Raw genomic sequence first — 21,516 nt, 5'->3', positions numbered from 1 at the left:
CAATTCTTCTGTCAGACTTAGGCTATAGATAACTTGTCTGACGTCGTTTACCTGTGTTTTTTTCCACTATGCAACACAAAACAACTGAGCATATCTTCTTTTGCTTTTCAAGGCAAGGCATTTTGATATAGTTCAACGTGAGGGGCTGACACCTCTCAAGCCGTGCATCACCTGAGAGGAAAAGAGTGACTGCGTCAACATGGGGGTAAGAACCGGCGATTCCAACTTTTTTACTGCGTTGTAGCCCACCTGAAGTGGCCTGAAAAGTGAGAGGTAGCCTAAAGCCTAAAGAAAAGCTGTCAAACTGAGGCGTGATGTCATTTTTGTTCTTAATGGAAATCCCGTTTGTCTGAGTGACATTGACTCTAATGCGGAACTGTGTTTTACGCCGGTCTAGACTGCGACAAATTGATGTAGCCACGAGCTCTTATCTAGTGCAGTAGTGGAAACGAGCTTCTTTTGGACTGTTCACTTTCATTCGACTTGGATCAGTTATTATTTCTGGCTCGTGTGGGCTAATTTGTACTGGGATTCTCATTAATTGCTGCCCCCGTGATGAAATGTTTAGAAACGAATGCCAAAGTCTTATATCTAAGTACTGTAGGTCTGTGATGTTTCCAGCTTGTCGGTGTGTCAGATGTGTAGGCTCTTTTAAGTCGTATAGGCCTTACTTTGACCATAACCTTGCCAGCCATGATAGGCCTAATCGGTTTATTCTTCCTGTATGCTCCTGTGTGTTAGAGGAGGAGCACGTGTTAAGGTTATTCCCCTCCCCATCATTAAGCTGCAGTTTAAAAATAATACTGAGTTTTGCCACATTTTCGGCAGACTTGCATGCACTTTCTTTATGATTAAAGACCGCAGTGCATTATGACCTCCTTCATGCCCTCGCTGCCCACCCCCACCCACCTCCACCTTCCTCCTGCCCTCTGCTGCGTTAAACCCCGCTGGCATCCCCCCCCTTCTGCGGTCATCTGTTTGCGCGCAAGCGAAGCAACTGTCCGGTGAGGATGATGAGCACGCCGCGTACTTACACTGGACGCTATCAGCTGAGGAGTCCATCCTCTGCACCCTCGCTGACCCGTGCGTCATAATGCGGTTACCACGAATAAGCGCTTCACCAGCTTAGGCTATTTCCCCTTTAATTTGTGACATAACAGGGACTCGATAATCGCCAGCAGTGACTACATTTACACACATCACAGATTAAAGAAACGACGACTCCAGCCGGCTACACGAGGAGAATGACAATAATGACAATAAGGTTCGTCAGTGTGACTTTAGAGGGCTCTCTTCTACTGCGCGCATCCATTAAGCTATTAAACGCATTTGAGCTGTTTCCGGGTATATGGATAAACCTATCACTCGTGTAAATTGACCAGTATGGAGTCTGGTGGAAAAATACAAGGTAAAGTCAAGATGCGGCTGGTGGTGTGAGTTATTGCGCAATTCGGCTCCATCGCCTCGCCATGAAAGAGTAGTAATATTTAACCCCTGTGCACCGACTGAGCGATGCGGTGGCATGACGCTGCAGTAGGAAGACCATGCGGAGCTGAGACATTTCCAGCTCTGCGGAGGCAGTGCAAGCCGGTTTCATTACAGTGAGACCAGCTAATGTTGCCCTGCAAAGCCTGACATTTCTGCGCCAACAGAGAGGTTCAGTGTGTTGGATTCCGGGGAGGTAGAAGAGAGCCTCCGGTCCATGTCAGTGTCTTCTTATAGATGTGGAAGCTATAGTGGGCACTGCGTCAAAAGGGATGGGAGTGCAAAAAAAAAAAAGTGCTTACGCATGTGCTGCTGATGCTGCTGCTGCTGCTGCTGCTGTGTGGAAGTTCACTGAAGCAGTGAGAGAGGGACGTTGAGTGGAAATGGACTGTCATTTCAGAGGATGTCCTGTCTCCTCGGAGACTGCTGTTATAGAACAGATCAATAAGGAATATGAGCTTCCCTTCTGATGTCTTAAATCATAAAGAAAGTATATGCAAGCCTGCCGAATGTGTTTGCGCTTAAGGCGCTGAGGTTACCCTAAATGGAAAAGATGGATGGATAATGGAATAGAGCTGTGTATGGAAAAGTGTCATCACTTGTGCTGATGTACAGCACTGACTTGTCCCTCTTTCCGTCTGAGGATTTCGCACTAGCGCACTGTCCTATAGCATTGCCAGCTGTCCTTTCCCAAGGCCGCAGGGGGCACCGCTTGCGACGTTCCTTCTGCTTCAAACCGGGGGCGGGGCCTCTGGTGTGGAAATTCCCTGTAAAAGGCTGTGATAGGCTGGCACGAGCAGCCACGCAGAAAGGACCCGGTTAACAAGAGAGAATAGAGCAACCAACCGGCACGTTTTGTCAGACACAGAGATATACGTTCTAAATTTGGAGGACAATCTCTAAGGAAAGAGGAAACCTTCTCATCTTTCTCACTGTCCTTTCTGCATTGATGCAGTTACTGAGGATGAGTCCATGGGAGGAATGTAAAGTGAGATGTCGAGGAAGGGCTGCACACATGCAACATCTGCAGCTGTTTATCTTCAAACTCATGACACAAAGGAAGGGAATGTGCCACTGCTGAGAGAACAACGGGTACAGAGAGAAAGGAAAGACAGATTAGTGGTGGTTGGTTTGCAGGAGTAGTGAGAGAAAGAGAGAGGGATTTAGAACGAAGGAGGTGGCATATGTTGAGGGGAGGGGTGGTTGGATGTATATCCTGTTACAGGATAATCACCTGAGGCTCACAATACCGCAGCTCATGTTTCCTCTTTCTGTGCCTGGTCATATTGGTTAACCGGGAGAGCAGAGAGAAATGGGATGAGGAGAGGAAGGATGTACTTGGGTCGAAGCATAATAGGTCTTAATAATTTTTGTTTTCATGATTGAACAGTTAGTGTTGAGGTGACGAGGTAGGGATGTAGGGATTGTCTTTAAACCCCAGTAAGGAAAAAAGAAATTAAGGTGATTTAGCAGCAGAAAGGATTTTTAAGAAAGGCCATAATGGCTGATGGTGATGGGTGTGTCTGTGCTGCTGTTAGTGCAGTGTGGCTGAGGAGAAGCTCCTGATAAAGATAAGTCCCCTCAAAGACTGGATTCATTCATTACCTTATGATATAAAGGCTTTCAAACTGGTACCAGAGAAGTGTGCGCTGCTATAGAAAAGAAGTTGGAAGGTGTAACAGAAAGTAATTCAGGAGTTGGATATGTGTGTCCGCTGCAGAAGCCCAGCCCTCAGTTTGGTGCAGAGTGCTGCACATCCCTCCCCATTGCACCTGCTGCCTGATGCAGATAGGCTGCACTGAACCACAGCTGATGTGTCCTGCACGTTGCAAGAGCCAATAAAAAAGCATAAAAGATCTAATGAAACACAAGTTTATCATAGACCTGTGGCCCAGAGGTCAGTTAAGGTCAGTATGGTGATTCTTTGAAATGGACCTCCACTGCTCGCGTCAAGCCACTTGGATCAATAGACGTCCTTTGTAATCAAAGCAATTTTTTTAGTGAGAGTGCTGCTTGAGGATAGATTTCTGTAGTGCCTCAGCAACACCCCTAGAGTTAGCCTCCCTGCTAGCTTAAAACTAATAAGACTAGACTTGAGCTGCGAGCTCGTGTAATTCTAATAAAATGTAAAGGTCAGTGCTGTCTCCTTTCTACATTACTTGTAGAACAAAATTACAGTAGACGGACAGAGTGATTGATGTGGCCAACAGTTCTGCAACATTAACGTGCTGATGGTCTCCCATAAAGAGACCGAGTCAGGAGGGTTAGGTTGCCTGACTACGGCAACATGACTAATTCAGGGTGTTGTCGTGGAGATGTGTGTGTCCCTTTGTGAATACACTAAAGGAGAACATGTAACACTGGGCAGCCACAGTGGACAAAGGCTTATCACAGACCCAAAAGAGGTCATTAGCTCTCTGTTTGTTACGATTTAAGCTGCAGCACTCTGCAAGGAAATTTATTTTTTTCTTTTCTGTAAATTTATCTTGACTGTTAAATTGTGCATTTTCCATTCGTTCCTGCATCTGATAGACTTTACATGAGGGACCCTGCATGTTTTAATGGGATATGTTAATAGGTATTTGGTAGTTTTGCAGTCAGCAGCTGGTGCGTGTAGATGTGAGATCATTAACATCTGCATATCTCAGTGTGACCTCTTGCCTGATAGTTGAGGTGCCCTCTCTCACACTGTGGCACGATGCCATGTTTTCTACCAGCGCCAAGAAATTAAGATTTACAATACTAGTGTCATGTAATTAATGTATTCTTAGTGCTTATTTTCTGATTATATTGTTTGATGTACTTTAGTAATGAAGGTGCTCAGCTAAGTGCTCAGCCAGACTGAAAAACAGGAAGTTAGTGTAGAGCTATACAAGCATATTAATAAATACAGGAAGCCAGAAAGGAGGAACTTGTAACATATAAGGAGTTGTTGAAACTATGTGTGACGTGTAAAGTACCAAAATAACACCTATATGTGAGACATTCTTATGTCATTCTAATGTTAGAGATCCTGCAACTGGCATTGGGCTGTGCAGGGCTCTCTCTCTCTTCCGGAAGATGATTGAATAAAGAATTAAATATAAAATGTTTTGACCGCTCTGAGTCGGGTGTTCTCTGTTCTGTTATGGGGATCAAAGAATCTGCTTTTAATACTAGTCTAAATCAGGCAACATTCACTCTCAGACCAAGACACACAGACAGTAGTATTAAAGTCCTTAACAGTGCCCAGCATTATGCAGTCCATCGTACAGAACTATAGTTACACAGTTACACACAAACGGTCTCTATGGGTTGAACGGATGCAGATAATGAGGGACAGGCAGATGGACACAAGGCAGCAGAGTGGAGGGGAGGGGGGGGGGGGGGGGTTATAACGCTGAGATAAAGCTGAGATTGTCAGTTCGACTTATCAGTGATTATGTTTCTTGCTTTTGTTTATTTTTAGTTTTCGGAGCCACCCCAAAGTGGATGATTTAAGAGCTGTACAGAGTTAATCTCTCTTTGTGTGTTTGTGTTTCCTGAGATTAAGATTTTGTTTCAGTACTCAGCCACAGTCTTTTTATTATTATTATTATTATTATTATTATTATTATTATTATTATCATACATACATTTCATTTCCTCCAGTATTAAAGGAATGTCAGTAGGGACCGGTCCGCCTCTGTCTGTTTCCTTCAGAAGGGTTTTCCCTTTCTTCTTTTTCAAGTCTGGTATCTGCAGTCTCTCCCTATTGATGTCTCTTCACTTTGTTAAACAGAAAGATAAGAAAACTCCATATCACTCTCAGGGCTGATACAGAGAGGCAAGAGCTCTTTGGTGGTCTCCTTTTCAAATACTAATCGTCAGTTAACAGTGACAATTTAATTATTTCCTTACCCAGTGCTGTTATAAAGACGTTCACCAAACGATTGCTACAGCGATACAATGACAAAAATTCATTTATGCCCGAGAATGGTGTAGAAAGGAGAGTGAGAGAGACAAAGAGAAGGAGAAACACGGTGGGTTAATCCAGTGTAGTAATCAGACTAAATAATCCCAACAGCCATGGGTCGCTACCCTGAGCCCCCTACTGTGGGCCCGAGCCCTTCCATCCTACTGCAAGAAACAGCAGATGGCCCAATGACCTTGCAAGGTGTCACACACGAGCACACACGTATGCATTCAGTACCATAGGGTGTATACACGAGTCACAGGGACACACACACACACACACTTACTGAAACAGTGTTAAGATTTTATGTGGTGAACACTTTTATTAGTTTTTACATTTTATCTAGTAAAATTCAATGTTTTTAACTTTAAAATGCTTTCATTGGATCATTTTAGGTTAGAAGAGCAGCTTATGGACATTCACAGTAAATACATGCTTTAAAAATGTAAGCATGACAAATTTTAAGCTCTCACAACTTTTAATTCTACTCGTTGGTCTATGTGTGTGAAACAGTCGGCTGAGAGGCTTTGCTGACTCCACTCAATGCAACCTTTAAACAAAACGTATGCATCCAGTCATACACGAGTGACTTTACTTTAAACTTTTCTTCTGTTTACCACTCAGTAGTCATGTTAGAAGCACTCAGTAACACCATCATGTGGTGCAGAGGACATGACGTTATCACTGAATGAGTCAGGTCTGCGGAAAAAGAAGAAGGCTAGCCTCATATGACATGTATGACAGATTTTGTGGTCATTGGAAAAAAAGAAAACTTTAAGAAGAAAATGTTGGGCGTAGATGTATTTCTTCCATCTACAAACCACTTCCTCATGTGAAAAGAAACAACACTCTTGTGTTTGTGCATTCATAAGCAACGGTTTCTGTTCTGCCTTATGGCAGGGAAAGAGGAAGGAAAATTACTTCCCAGCTCCAGTGAAACCCGCTATCAGTTCTCATGCCTCAACTTGTCGTGCTAAACAGACTTTGCATAATAATAAATCGTCTCTCAGGTGCCACTCCTAAACACAACATGACACTCCCTGCATTTCTGTCATTCGAGGTAGAAAGTGTGCCGTTATCTGACACAACACTCTCTTTCATTCTCAGGCCTCGCTGACTTTTAGTTTCTTATCTTTTGTGTATTATCACATTACCGTACAGTGACTGGGTCTCTCTTTTATTCACTCTACATCTCCCTCACTCTCTCTGCCGCAATGCGTGTAGATGCTGCACATACGGAGTGTAGCCAATACAATGACTCACCTCTGCTCACACAGACACAGACACATACTTATTCCTTAAATCGATCGCCTGTGAGCGTTATACAGCAGTGACTACAGTGTCCAGTTACAGGTGCATCAATTATTGCTCATCCTGGATTACATCGGGGGATCCGAGGAGTACCAGGCCACCGCTGAGATTCACCATGTCAATGGCCATGCCGGTCTCCATGGTTACTTGCCCTCCAAACACGCTTGCTCATCAGTGTTGTCCACATGAGGGCAAATCGTGTAGTTTGGTCAGCCGGTGCAAGACTCAAACGCGCATGCAGATGCAGGGGGAAAAGATAGTTACTGATATTTGAAACACACTTTGATCAATCAGGATATCACCAGATCTGAGTGATTGCATTCCGTTATCCACAGAGGAGCATGGAATTTCTCCATTTCCTGATGATGCCAAAGATATGTCTGTCCATCACTCTGTTTGCTTGTGATATTGTGAAAGAGCGAGTGTCTGTAATTCCAGCCACGGGTCTCCGTTTCCTTCCTCAGGACAGTGGAGGCTCATTGAATTACCCAGAGCTGTGCAATACAGCTGGACAGAAAAACACAGGCAGCACGTGTTCTTCCTGCATGGCATATTTTCTTCTTCTTCGAGCACCTGATTTAACAGCTAATGTCAAGAGAGATATAAAGATCTAAAAATATATATCAGCTGACAGTGATGTCCCTTTTAAATCAATTTTTGTTTTGTTTTTGCAAAATAACTCAAGAAGAACTATTGCAAATCAGGTGCAGTGAAGCCATCTTGCAACGTGTTTAAAGGCTGAACCCTTTGTCATAATTGAGTGCCAAGCGCACACAAAGCTAAAACACTTAACATTCTGTAAATAAGGCGAAACAAAGGATAAGCTTCCAAGATATCACTTCCTATGTGACTCATGCTGCTAACAACTCATTCATATCCTGCAAATGAACGTTCACATAAGGGCACACTCAGACACCCAAAGTGAGAATATAATCTATTAGCATTTGAGGACACATTCAAAAAGATACGCATAGCATAAGTGCAGTTGCGCAATCTATTAGAGTGGGGTCACTGAGGGTCAAACACTGATATGGAGCCAGCAGACAGACTGCTGGTCAATATCTAATTAGAAGCATGAGAGAAGGGTGACAGCAGCTCCTCTCGTGCTTTCACTCACTCGCTGATCCTTTCTCCACCTCGCTGTATCACCTCCCACTGCTGTCTCCTTTTCCGTGTGCCCAATCCTGTCTGTCATCCATGTCTCTGTCTTTACTTTTCACCACATTTCTCTCTTTGTTTGAGGCTCGTCTCTCCCTCCCCTGCCAGCCACTGTTATTGTCTGTCTGCTGTGTGTGCGACATAAAGAGAAAGAACTTTGTCTCCATATTTATATCATCAGTTTAATCATGCAAATTCACAGGGGAGCAGGTGCACTGCTGAGCTAACAATGCTCCCTAAATGTGTATTTGCTGTGTTCAGTCACTCTCTGTGGAAAAAATTATCTACAACAGCAATAAAAAGTCTGACAGATGATTCACAAGCACCCATCAGTCTGTTGTCTTTGGAACAATGGTGCTAAATTACACTTGAATAGAAGGCAAATCTGTAACTTTCCATGTTATTCAACACCTCTGATCTCTGATCAGAGATATTTAACTGTTATTCAGTCTGAACAGGCACGTTCACATGTGTGTGTACACATGTATGAGCAAGCACTTCCTCTTTGTCATTTTCAGAGACGTGACACACGAGCACACACATGCCCAGGGTCTGTCTCAGAGGGGATGAGCAGCAGTACTTTTCCACTGCATCAGTCTCTGCTCCCTTACCCTCTGTCTCACCAGGCCTGCCCAGTCTTGCTGCAACAAGAGATTTGCTCACCTGTTCTTTTGTTGCAGAAGTGTGTGTGTGTGTGTGTGTGTGTGTGTGTGTGTGTGTGTGTGTGTGTGTGTGTGTGTGTGTGTGTGTGTGTGTGTGTGTGTGCTTGTAGTCCAGTCAAACAGCTACCTCGCTCTGACAGCCTACTCTCTGCTTGACATGCTTGAACGAGTGGTTTTATTGTTTGCTTTGAATTCAGCAGTGGTCGTTGAGAGCAGCACTCCCTCAATTGGTCGGCAATTTTCCCAAGATGTCTTGCATGTGTTGCTTCATGAATACTTTTTTTTTTCAGTTATGAGCACAACCAGAAAGGCAGGTCTTAAGTAACAATTGCATACAGACTAAATACGCAGAGACATGATTTCACAAGACTTTTGCACAAGAGCAGTACAATTACAGCTCAAGTGGAAAATTCACTGGCAGGCTGATCTTTATTACGCACACTGGTGTAACTGCAGGGGTGTATGTTTTGGTGCGGTCTGGGTGTGGGAGTTTCCATGTCAACATGTGCGGAGGACTCGGGATCTCGTTTCATACCCCCTCCCAGGTGCTTTTGTAAATGTGTCCGTTTGATTTGGATAAAGGGCCAACTTGTTTTAGACTAATTATGTTCGAGGTCAGATAAGCAGTTCATATCTAATTTACAATATCAGATTTAAATAAAGTGACCAAGCAGGAGTGATCAACCCGGCTATACCACTAGAGGGTGTATTTTTCCCTGTGAACAACAGCACACATTCAGCACTTCATCATATTTAAGTTACAGGTTAACCTTTAACCTCGTTTTTTTTTATCGTTTGACACAAAATGACTGCTGTTATTGATTTATTAGTCGATAGGTATTGACTTTTCTGTTTGACTTGTGGGGATTTAATTTTGCAATCCCCTGCGTGGAATCAATACTGTATATTTCACTAAAATGATGTTTCACCAAGCTCAACTCCCCCGATGACCAGGTTGGATCAGTGAGCGAACCCACTTGCATCTCCTGGGAGGAGTTCTTGTCACTCCATGTCACCTCTGACCTTTGATGAAGCAGATTTGTATGGATGAGGCTCATCAAAGGTCAGACTACTCTCCTTCCAGACAACAGGCTAGAATTACAGCTATAGACTAAGGATCAGAAAATGCAATGATGGAGGAAATGAGGTTATAAATAGCTCACTTATGTGTAGTTAAACAAAGTGAGCCATCTTCTAAGGGGAGATTTACAGTAACTGGAATAATAGATTTGATGTAAAGCAGGCAGAGGAGAGTAAAGACAGCTGATGTGTCTGTGTCTGCATGTTTGCGTATACACGCAGTTTAATTTTTCTTGACATCAAAGTGGCTCTGATGGTTTTGTATTGTAGTGCATGCAAGAGTCTGGTAAGAAACGCTTTGATGAGTCTGCAAACTCAATTTTCCTGTTCGCTGTCTCTTTCTTATGTCGTTAATGCTCACTGCTGGAGAAGTAAATGAAAAGGAGCAAAAGTGATTTGTTAAGACCTCAAGGTTAAACCATTTGCACTATACGTTTTGATGTGTCCATCAGGATCTTGTGGTCATTGAAGGGAGCATTATTTGATCAATGGAGATCAAATGGGTAGATCGGGCTGCAGGCACTTGCTTTGATGTGTTGATAATTCACTCCTAACCCAGTTTTATATTTGGTTGAGCAAAACCGAGCCACCCGGGTAATATGTTTTCAATTCTTTAACAATGCTTATAATAATAGGTTTTTATAGTCATGGTTTTTTTTTTAGCTAACATCATCCTCAGAAACTAAAAATACATTCCATTATTATACTACTACTACCTCTCAAGGCCACTTCACAAGGATACAACGTTATTAGCTGTGTAATGAAACAAATCTCATCAAGGCCAGTTCAGCAGTGCCCACTGCCTTTAATTCAGCTGCAGTCAGTGGCTGATTAATACTCTTAAGAAGGCTGCTCTCGCATCAGTTTACAAATGTTTTAATATTTTACAGAGCAGTGTAGTTTTTAATGGCTGCAATGAACATAACAAACCAAGAGGACAAGGGCTGCTCTCTCCATTATCTAGTCCACAGGCATGTATAAAACATGTGTGTATGTCTGTAGTATGGGAAGTCAGACAGTTACCGCGTTGCCACCACACAGGACAAAGATGACCGATCCCCCAAGAAGAAGAAGGGGGGAACCAAGGACATGGATGACCTGAAGAAGGAAGTACCCATTGTAAGTAAACGCTTCCTTTTTTTTCTAAGAATAGTTGTGTAGTAGTAACTGAGTTTTGCTATGATGTGTGTTAGAGGTTACAAAGTTTTACTGCACTCTGTTTCCATCTTGCTGGATTTAATTGTCACTGTTGAGTGGATCCATACAAAGGTCTGGTCATGGGCAAAGTTTTGGGTCAGTTCATTTTTGTTCCTGTCAGTCAAAGGATGATTGATCGCTCGTGTGCAGTTTTCTTAGTATTTCAATATTTTTTTTAAATGATATTGTGAAAAAAAATTTTTAACATCCTTGAAATGATGCAAGGATGTATTTTTGAAGAAAATCTTCTTTCAGAATGGAATTAATGGAAGGAAACTGGCAGCATTTTTTCGGACAGAGAAGAAATTATTTTCCCATACACGCAAACGTTTTTGTATTTTTTGCTGGTAAGATGGGGGGACTTATTATGAGGAAGTCGGCATTTTCGTCCCACTTTTCAGCCCAAGAAACAGACACCATGGTCGCCATACCTGGCTGCCGTTACCACATACTCTTACCCCTCAGGTGAACTGCATGCATGGCGTTGATTTCTGAATTTCCTTCTGTAAAATAAAACGATAGATTTTTTTTTTTTAATCAAAATTTCCTCCATGAATAAATTTAAGCTGGAGAGTTTTCCCCACAAAATATCTCTGCATGCAACTAAAAATACAAATAAAATTGTGAACTACAAGAAATTCTAATCTACATTGTTTTTATTTTTCTGTTTGTTGGGGGGGGGGTTTAATAACAGACGGAACACAAAATGTCTGTAGAGGAAGTATGCAGGAAATTCCAGACTGACGTTGTCCAGGTAAGCTGACAACGCATTTTCCCAGTTTGCCACCAGGTGGCAGTGATGTACTTTTCATGGTTAGAGTTTGTGACAAAGAAATGCTTTTGAACTTCACATTCCGCTTCCTCTCGGTTCACTGCAGGGACTGACCAATGCCAAGGCCGCAGAGTTTCTGCTCAGGGATGGTCCCAATGCTCTCACCCCTCCTCCCACCACCCCAGAATGGGTCAAGTTCTGTCGCCAGCTGTTCGGTGGATTCTCCATCCTGCTGTGGACCGGCGCCATCCTCTGCTTTCTGGCCTACGCTATCCAGGCAGCTACCGAGGACGAGCCTGCAGGGGACAACGTGAGCAACCCACACACACATTCACAATTAGTCACACAGGTTTAGCCCAAACATATTCATCTGTGGCCTATTTGCACCTCATTAACATACCCGTCACACCTAAGACTCTTGGGTATTAACATAAATAACACCTCAGTAAATATTTTACACATACTGCACTCGGTGGCTTCAAACCACCCCCACTAACATATTTCTAATTTTCTCTCCTTTCAGTTGTACCTTGGTATTGTGCTCACAGCTGTCGTAGTCATCACCGGTTGCTTCTCATACTTTCAAGAGGCTAAGAGCTCTAAAATCATGGAGTCTTTCAAAAACATGGTACCGCAGGTAAATAGGTGCTTGATCCCGTACACACAGTATGAAGTAATCTATGCTGTAAGGACAGCAGAAGGCGTACAAGACATCCTTGTCGCCACTACTCATATAGCTTTTACTTGAAGAAACCTCCTGCCTCCATTCTACAGTAACATTTAACATGTCAGTCAAGGCCTGTGTGAAATTATCCCCCCACTGCTTCTCCCGTACCTCTCTACTTGCCACTCTGATTTAGAATAAAAGCTGTATACACAAAAAGAAGTTTCACAGCTGGTGCTTGCCAGTGTTTTGATTATAAATTAGTTACTTACAGTATGTAAGTCAAACATATCTACATGGAGCTCTCTAAATGTAATTCTGGCATCATGAATGACATTATTTCCTCTCCTGCAGCAAGCACTGGTGATCCGTGAGGGTGAGAAGGTGCAGATCAATGCTGAGGAAGTGGTGGCCGGAGATCTGATTGAAGTGAAGGGTGGAGACAGGATCCCTGCTGACATCAGGGTGACTTCAGCTCACGGCTGCAAGGTAAAGAGACACACACACACACACACACACACACACACACACACACACACACACACACACACACACACAGTCACATGCATAGATTTATATTTTTGTTTCTTTTTATATGTAATAAAAAAAAAAACTTTAACATTTTCTTTTGCCCAACAGGTAGATAACTCTTCCCTTACAGGAGAATCAGAGCCTCAGAGCAGGTCACCTGACTGTACCCATGACAACCCCCTGGAGACCCGAAACGTTGCTTTCTTCTCCACAAACTGTGTTGAAGGTATTGTCACCATGGCAATAACACTGCATGCTATTGTTACCTTGCAGGACTGTGGTTGAATTTAAAGCCCTCAGTTTGAACAAAGCGATAAAGTTCACAGTTAAAGGGACAGTTCACCCCAGAAACTTTATGGGCTTTGAGGCCGTTTGGCAAGTTGATCAACTTTGGAGACTAAGTCTGTATAAACTAGAACATACTAATGTACTAGAACTAGATGAAGCAACAAACAAATAGAACACAGCCATAGTGATTTTTTTCTAGAAATCATGACACACTAACTAAAAAAAACCTCTCCAGAAACCCATAAACATTGTGAACAATTTTCTTCTGCTTGAAATATCCGACATGCAGCAAAGGGCCACGGGTCTGACTCCAACCCAGCGCTCTGTCCATGTGGCATGCCTGTATGGTTGCCTGCTTAACTACTGAGCTAAACTGGCGCCCCCTTACACACAATATTGTCACTGCGCTCTTTTTGTTGTTGTTTTTTATCTCTAAACCCAGTTGTCAGGTCGTGATTTTAGAAATGTGTTTTTAAATAAAATTTAAAAAAATCACCTTCTAATGCAACAAAGTTGTTGCACCTGTAAGATTGTATTTCTGATTTTGTTTTTTGATCCACACCAGGCACAGCGCGTGGCATTGTTATTTGCACTGGAGACCGCACAGTCATGGGCCGCATTGCTACTCTGACGTCCGGCCTGGAAACCGGCAAAACACCCATTGCCCGCGAGATCGAGCACTTTATCCACATTATCACAGGAGTGGCTGTCTTCTTGGGCGTCACCTTTTTCATCTTGGCCATCATTTTGGGTTACACCTGGCTGGAGGCCGTCATCTTCCTCATTGGCATCATTGTGGCTAACGTGCCTGAAGGGCTGCTGGCTACTGTAACTGTAAGCAGGCAAACATTTGCTTTATTTTTGTATTTTTTTTGGTTACATATTTCAGTGCTTTCCTTTGCCTGATTCTTTTTCATGCCTTTTCACTGGTCTTTTTGGAGATTCTATAGAAATAAACACAAACCTTCTCATTTAGTGTGTTTAATATTGTGCTAGTGTATAATTAGATTACTTCTTTTAGAATCGAGGAAACGGATCAGTTGACAATTTGAACTCTGTGCAGGTATGTCTGACTCTGACTGCCAAGCGTATGGCTAAGAAGAACTGCCTGGTGAAAAACTTGGAAGCTGTTGAAACTCTGGGCTCCACCTCCACCATCTGCTCTGACAAGACCGGCACCCTGACCCAGAACAGGATGACTGTGGCCCACATGTGGTTTGACAACCAGATCCATGAGGCTGACACCACAGAGGACCAGTCGGGTAAGTGAAGGGACGGCATACGGGCAACACTGATGGCTCAAATATTTTTATAGTGTAAAAGAATTAAAAATGATTACTAAAAAAGTACAACATTTATTAATTCTCACTCTTACATTCCTTCTGCAGGTGCTGCATTTGACAAGAGCTCTGTGACATGGCTGTCTCTTTCTCGTGTTGCTGCTCTGTGTAACCGCGCACAGTTCAAAGCTGGACAAGACTCAGTGTCCATCCTGAAGCGTGACGTGGCTGGTGATGCCTCAGAGTCAGCTCTGCTGAAGTGTATCGAGCTGTCATGCGGCTCAGTCAGGATGATGAGGGATAAGAACAAGAAGGTGGCTGAGATTCCCTTTAACTCCACCAACAAATACCAAGTGAGTAAAGGGTCAATATGGGTGAACACATATGTTATACACTGAGTAATGCATCAGATGGTCTCATTTTAATGCTTATCTCTGTTCTCCTCCCCTAGCTTTCTGTTCATGAAACAGAAGATCCAAATGACAACCGCTACTTGCTGGTGATGAAGGGAGCCCCTGAGAGGATCCTGGATCGTTGTTCCACCATCATGCTGCAGGGCAAGGAGCAGCCTATGGATGAGGAGATGAAGGAAGCTTTCCAGAATGCTTACATGGAGCTGGGAGGACTGGGAGAGAGAGTACTGGGTAAGGTCGAAAGAGGTGAAGGTGGATACTGAGGGAAAGATTTGACAGTGTGGCCATCAGGTTCAAAATCCCAAAATACACATTTTATTTAATAACAATTTATTTGAAAATGTAGCTCAGCTAAAAGTATTATTTTAGTCATCGCTTAATAGCCTATCGGATGCAGTGTATGTTCTTCTGGGCAAAGGATTGAGTGTTTACTTTATTATAAATGTGGTTTCCATTCATGATCATAGATAAAACGATAAGTCCGAACTTTCTTCATGCCAGGCTGCAGATGTTCCATCCATCCACTGTTATTCATTTATTTTTTACATCCATTTAACTGGTTTCAAAGAAGAAAATGTTAATGTTAGTAGTCAGCTTAATTGTGATTATGGTTTTCACTATAATCGAGCAAGTCCTGTATCTGTGGACGCATCCATCCTGTGCTGTCTTCTGAAGGTCATGTTAACGTCCACTTTCCAGGTTTTGAATTCATTGTCAAACTGGTTTTTAAAAGACTGATCAAATCCAAATTGGACATTAATATATTTTTACTACACATCTGTACTGTGTTTATTTGTTTAATCAGCATCAGCCGCAGAGAGTTTCTTCCTGAGGGTCCTTAACACACTCAATCCAACACGTAAACACAAAACAAGGCTCTCCTCTTGCAGACAGCATTGAGTTTCATGTAGACACTTCCTTACAAGATACTTTTACTTTAGTTCCAAGAATAGGGTTATAAGAAACGACACTTTAGAACTAAACAGCACACATCCGCTGTATTCATTATCCAAACTATTTTAATTACAATTCTTACTAATTTTGATACACACAGTTTTATATTTGACTCGTTCTTTAGGAGCTTAATTTAACATAAACTGGTAGGAACTTCCACCCAATCTTTGCCTGTGAATTACTGTTTTCTGTATATTACTTGTTTTAGCTTTTGGCATTGTAAAGTTATTTTCTGTTGCAAATCATTTTTCACAAGTATGTTCATTAAATGTAAAAACAGTCTTCAATATAATTAGCAATTACCCATCCTAGATTACTATTCATATCACTGACATGATTTCTGTAAGAGCATTATGATGCACGTCGTGAAGATTTATTTTTAATTTGTTGAAATGTTTTTTTTATTTCTTTTACAATAATTGCAATAATCCAGCTGTGATAGAACCACTGCATTTAGAACCTCTGGTTTTATTCATTTTAAACCTCTTCTAACCACCCCCACCCATTCTACTTACAATGTTATTAATGTTGTAAGTTAATTTCTAACATACTGTTAAACCTAATAGTTTTGTCTCTTACACATTTTCAATAGGAAAATGTAAATCACGCGTGATGTAATGAAGGTTTTATACTTTTAGAAGCTCAAAAAGCCCTATTTGAAATAAGGAAATTAACTGTGACAAACCTTGAAATAGCTAATTCAGCATCGCATACAAGAATTGTTTTTTAGAATTATAATACCGCTCTCTTGGTTTTCACTAATTTATAAGACTTTAACATAATTTTTTAAAATTATGATCTGTTGAATTGTTGAAAAAAAACACTTTAAGGTTATAACTGTAGGAAGGAGTGTAGTGGAATTTATTTAAAAAGTAGAGAAAGCCACAAAAAATATGCTTAAATAAACAGCATTAAATCACACATTTCCCCTCGCTCCAGGTTTCTGCCACGTGCTGCTGCCAGAGGATCAGTATCCCAAGGGCTTTGCCTTTGACACAGATGATGTTAACTTCCAGACAGATAATCTCTGCTTCGTCGGCCTCATATCCATGATCGACCCTCCCCGTGCCGCCGTGCCTGATGCTGTTGGCAAATGTCGATCCGCTGGTATCAAGGTAAGCTGTTTAGATTCGACACAAACTTCTTTGATCTTTAAGTTTAGTCTATTGTTGCCAATAAGAAGTCATTTTTGTTGTTCTCGTAGGTCATTATGGTTACTGGTGATCACCCGATCACAGCCAAGGCCATTGCCAAGGGAGTGGGCATCATCTCAGAGGGCAACGAGACAGTGGAGGACATCGCAGCTCGTCTCAACATACCTGTCAGCCAGGTCAATCCCAGGTAAGGAACGTTTTCAGAAAAACACACACCAAACAAGCAGCAAGTCTCACAAAGTGAAAGCAAATTTGTTCTAACATTTTAATGTCTGTGTTTAGAGACGCCAAGGCCTGTGTGATTCATGGCTCAGACCTCAAGGATCTGTCTCAGGATCAAATGGATGACATCCTGAGGAATCACACGGAGATTGTGTTTGCCAGGACCTCACCACAGCAGAAGCTGATCATTGTAGAAGGATGCCAGCGACTGGTTGGAACATTTTTAATATACTAGCTTGAAAAGAAGCTACAGGTTTTCTTTTTGGAAATGTACTGGCTTAATTCCAGGGACTGCACTTTGAGGTGTCAATATACTTTTGGAACAGCAGATGGCACTATTTGACCACTGGATGAAGAGCTTGCTTTTACACAGGGAGATAGATTGTATTAAAAATGGCCATGTTTTTTCATTTTTAATGCAAAAAATGCACCAGCCTGTTAATTGTTTTTTTTTACAGTTCCCAAACTTAACATTTTTCTGTACAAAAGCTAGAAAAATAATGTTAAAAAGAAGCTTTAAAATGAAATGTAAAATAAAGTGGTAACAATCGAAATATAAGCACATACAATATTATATTTTTATGTATTAATGTATATTTAATTTATTACATTTATTTAATAATCTTGGAAATTAATAATTTCAATAAACTATCTTAAATTCAATAAAACCTTGCTAAATAATAATGAAAACATGTAACAAAAACAGCTTTTTTATTCGCTTTAATTAATGTCGTTCTCTTTCATTTGTCCTAGGGTGCTATTGTAGCTGTGACAGGTGATGGTGTGAATGACTCACCTGCACTGAAAAAGGCTGACATTGGTGTTGCCATGGGAATCTCAGGCTCCGATGTGTCCAAGCAGGCTGCAGACATGATCTTGTTGGATGACAACTTTGCTTCTATTGTCACTGGCGTGGAAGAAGGTGAGACGACCCAAAGGAGAGCACTGAAAGACTAAGAACGCTTAAATCAATAAAAAGTTTTGTAATGAGAATCTGAGAAAGGACGTAGGAGGAAGATAGAAATGACGCTTTAGAAAGAAAAGAGATGCTAATGGTTGTTGTTTTTTTCCAATAAAAAATGTCTTGCATGAAAGCAGAGTTCCCGATCATCCACTTGCATTTGAGATGTCAGAGTTGGACAGAATGTGACGTGAACTGTCTACTGTTTCTTTTTTTTTCTTTTCTTTACCCTCTAGGTCGTTTGATCTTTGATAATCTTAAGAAGTCCATTGCCTACACCTTGACCAGCAACATCCCAGAGATCACCCCCTTCCTATTTTTTATCATAGTCAACATCCCATTGCCACTGGGAACCATCACAATCCTGTGTATTGACCTGGGAACTGACATGGTAAAGAGCTTAAAAAGACTCTTTGTTTAGTATGATGAATGCAGCATTATGCTCACATACAGCTCATACTGTCTTCTTCTTCTACTCTCAGGTTCCAGCCATCTCTCTGGCTTATGAAGCAGCTGAGAGCGACATCATGAAGCGCCAGCCTAGGAACCCAGCCAGGGACAAGCTGGTGAATGAGAGGCTTATCAGCATTGCCTATGGACAAATTGGTGGGTGAACTGAAGATTGTGACTGTTGATCCAGGCTGTGATTTGTCTTTGATGTGGATTGAAGTTAGATCTGAGTTGCCTAGAAGTCATTTTGTTGTAAAAATCACTTTATCCCCCTCTTTTTTTTTTTTTTTTTTGTTCACAAAAAACAATAGTTGGATTATCTTTGGAGCTGTCCTCGGTGTTTAGGGGGGAAACTCGATTTTGGAAATCAGAAAACTTAAAAATTGGTAACTCAATCTCGATGTGTGTACATGTTTCTTAAGGTATGATCCAGGCTCTGGGAGGATTCTTCGCCTACTTTGTCATCTTGGCTGAAAATGGTTTCCTGCCCTCTCAGCTAGTAGGCATCCGACTCAACTGGGACGACCGCAGTTTAAATGACCTGGAAGACAGCTATGGCCAGCAATGGGTAAGTGTGTAGTAGGTGCAAATTTTGTGTTTTCACATTTTGCTACTACATCTTACTATTATGGTTCTTTCCTGCCTTCACAGACATATGAACAGAGGAAGATCGTGGAGTTTACATGTCACACAGCCTTCTTTGTCAGTATTGTGGTAGTGCAGTGGGCTGATCTCATCATCTGCAAGACCAGGCGCAACTCTGTCTTCCAGCAAGGCATGAAGTAAGTCAAAGAGCTATTCACTGCATTATAGTTGTCTTTTCTGCCAATCTTATCAGCATAGAAAAAAAATCTAGATTATACTAATCGAGATGTATGTATGTATCTATGTAGATATGTTTTTGGCTTTAATATGTGGCTTTTCTAAACGCAGGAACAAGATCTTGATCTTTGGCCTGTTTGAAGAAACAGCCCTGGCTGCCTTCCTGTCCTACTGCCCAGGCATGGATGTGGCACTCAGGATGTATCCTCTAAAGTGAGTTTCAGCAACACACAGATAAATACATTGAAAGATCAAGTTGTCTGGTTACTTGATTGCAGTTCTCTCGTTCTCTCCACAGGCCTACCTGGTGGTTTTGTGCATTTCCTTATAGTTTTCTCATCTTTGTTTACGATGAAGCTCGAAAACTCATCCTTCGCCGGAACCCTGGAGGTGAGCGAAGTTTTTGTTTTTTTTTTCATTTAAGTGGGCGTTTCTTTAAAGGTCTTTGGTTCATCAGGCCTAAGATGAGAGTAGTTTAACTTTTTCTGTAGATTATAAACAAAAACAGAAATTTATTAATTATTGAGCAGCAGTTAAGTAACGCTAAGCTAACTGGTGACAGTAGGGTCTAAATATCAAAATAATTTCCCAAGTTACTAAAAGCACTGTTTATTTACTGTGTTTTTTCTCTACTATTTGTGCTTCAGGTTGGGTGGAAAAGGAGACGTACTATTGATCGTTGGAGCACTTTCGCTCAAGCCCCTCACATCTTCCACTTGTTTCTTCCCCCGGTCATTCCATCCTCGGCAAAACACATCTCCAGATGTCCCGCCCCCTTAAAGACAAAAAGCGCTTTGAAGCAATTTTCATCACAACTGCCCCAAAGATTAAAAACAGCAAAAGCACCTTTACAACTTTCTACATCGACCTGCCCTCTTTCTCCCCACCTCCTATGATACTCTTTGCATGTGTTCTCTCACAGCTGTGTACATAAACCAATATATCTACCAAACGGCAGCTGCATATTGTGTATGTAGATCTGAATGAGCTAATGATACAAAGGGAGTGTCTATGCTCTGCAAAAAAAAGGGCCATCCAGCTCCTTCTCCTCCCTGTTCTTCTCCTCTTCACCAACATCGTCTTTCTGTACACCTTTGTCCCCTCTTTCACCTCCTCGCCAACCCTTTGCTTGTCCTCCAATCACACACAGATATACACGGCACACAGTGAGATCCCATCACCGGCACTACTTCGACTGCCACCTTTCGCCTCCTGTCTGTGGAGGACCATTGGAGTGGTCATTTTCCTGGCATTCTCACCGCGTCCATTTTCCTCCTCTTCTGTTCCTTAATGTCCAATGTTGTTTGTTTGTTTTTTAATATGTGGGGTAGGGGGGCAATTTTGATGATTTTAGTTGTTTTGTTTTTTTTATTTCAAAGTTGGGAGGGGAGGTGTGTGAAAACGACTTATCCTCATTTAGGCGCACTGAAGCACACCGCACGGCGTCCCGTCCACCGCCCCTCCCTCTCTGTATCTCACACCCCTCCCCTCCCTTCCCTCCTGCCCCGTTTGTCTCCGTTCGTGTGCACTGTGTGAACCATTGTCCTCGTTAATAGCTATTACAGTACACCTCCCTCCCCCCCAAGTTGGTAAATACAACTCAATCTTTCTGTGTGTTCTAGGAAATCTATATAATTCTATACTGAATTTAAATGAAACAATAAAGGAAAAAAAATGTTGAACATCAGCTCCAGAAAGACATTCATGAGGACGATCAACAAAATTGGTGAGGTAGGGAAAAAAAAGTGAGAGACACTGTATCTGTCTCTCTTTTTGTATTTGATTTGGTTTCAGTTACTTTTGCTGGTTTCTCAGGAGGCTATTCGAACATGTAACAGCAAAGCAGGGCTTTATGGTAATTAAGTTGTGTTTTTACCAAAAGATAGAAGTCGCCAACCAAGACTTTGTGGTTCCTGTCACTGCAGGCGTGCCGGTATGATGTGGTGAAGTGTGCTGTGGAGTGGTGAGTGGAGGTGATAAGCCCATGTGCCCGGGTCTGTGTGCATGTATGTGTTGGAGACCAGTGAAGGGCCAGCGGCTTCGGGCTGGGTCCGTCTTAGGTGGCTGAATGGGTTGAAAGTTGAGAATTAAAAAAAAAAAATACACAACTAGTAGAACATGTGTGTCAAATAAATGAAACCAACACCAATAAAACATCTAGACATTTAATACAACCTA

At 42.0% G+C, this 21,516-nt stretch overlaps 1 protein-coding gene across 2 annotated transcripts in view; it reads left to right on the top strand.

Annotated features, from left to right (window-relative positions):
- Positions 1 to 21,516, top strand: part of atp1a3b (ATPase Na+/K+ transporting subunit alpha 3b) — a 21,721-nt gene extending 205 nt beyond the window's left edge. The window contains exons 2-23 of one of the 2 annotated variants that reach the window (XM_085291663.1): positions 113 to 205; positions 10,672 to 10,749; positions 11,522 to 11,581; positions 11,706 to 11,909; positions 12,123 to 12,236; positions 12,618 to 12,752; positions 12,903 to 13,020; positions 13,648 to 13,916; positions 14,146 to 14,344; positions 14,471 to 14,715; positions 14,814 to 15,006; positions 16,669 to 16,844; positions 16,934 to 17,070; positions 17,166 to 17,316; positions 17,859 to 18,027; positions 18,303 to 18,457; positions 18,549 to 18,672; positions 18,939 to 19,084; positions 19,168 to 19,298; positions 19,450 to 19,551; positions 19,637 to 19,728; positions 19,986 to 21,516. In XM_085291663.1, coding sequence (XP_085147789.1) covers positions 200 to 205; positions 10,672 to 10,749; positions 11,522 to 11,581; positions 11,706 to 11,909; positions 12,123 to 12,236; positions 12,618 to 12,752; positions 12,903 to 13,020; positions 13,648 to 13,916; positions 14,146 to 14,344; positions 14,471 to 14,715; positions 14,814 to 15,006; positions 16,669 to 16,844; positions 16,934 to 17,070; positions 17,166 to 17,316; positions 17,859 to 18,027; positions 18,303 to 18,457; positions 18,549 to 18,672; positions 18,939 to 19,084; positions 19,168 to 19,298; positions 19,450 to 19,551; positions 19,637 to 19,728; positions 19,986 to 20,014 — 3,033 coding nt within the window. In that variant the 5' untranslated portion in view covers positions 113 to 199 and the 3' untranslated portion in view covers positions 20,015 to 21,516. Of the gene's footprint in view, positions 1 to 112; positions 206 to 10,632; positions 10,750 to 11,521; positions 11,582 to 11,705; positions 11,910 to 12,122; positions 12,237 to 12,617; positions 12,753 to 12,902; positions 13,021 to 13,647; positions 13,917 to 14,145; positions 14,345 to 14,470; positions 14,716 to 14,813; positions 15,007 to 16,668; positions 16,845 to 16,933; positions 17,071 to 17,165; positions 17,317 to 17,858; positions 18,028 to 18,302; positions 18,458 to 18,548; positions 18,673 to 18,938; positions 19,085 to 19,167; positions 19,299 to 19,449; positions 19,552 to 19,636; positions 19,729 to 19,985 lie in introns of both variants that reach the window. The other variant, XM_085291662.1, reaches the window with a different exon arrangement.

Source organism: Mchenga conophoros, linkage group LG11 (assembly GCF_057382185.1).
Source record: "Mchenga conophoros isolate Kocher_MC1m ecotype Shallow Benthic linkage group LG11, M_conophoros_male_GT1.1, whole genome shotgun sequence".
In the NCBI taxonomy this organism is placed as follows: domain Eukaryota; kingdom Metazoa; phylum Chordata; class Actinopteri; order Cichliformes; family Cichlidae; genus Mchenga; species Mchenga conophoros.
The sequence above is the reverse complement of the archived record's forward strand: the minus strand, read 5'-3'. Positions and strand labels throughout refer to the sequence as shown.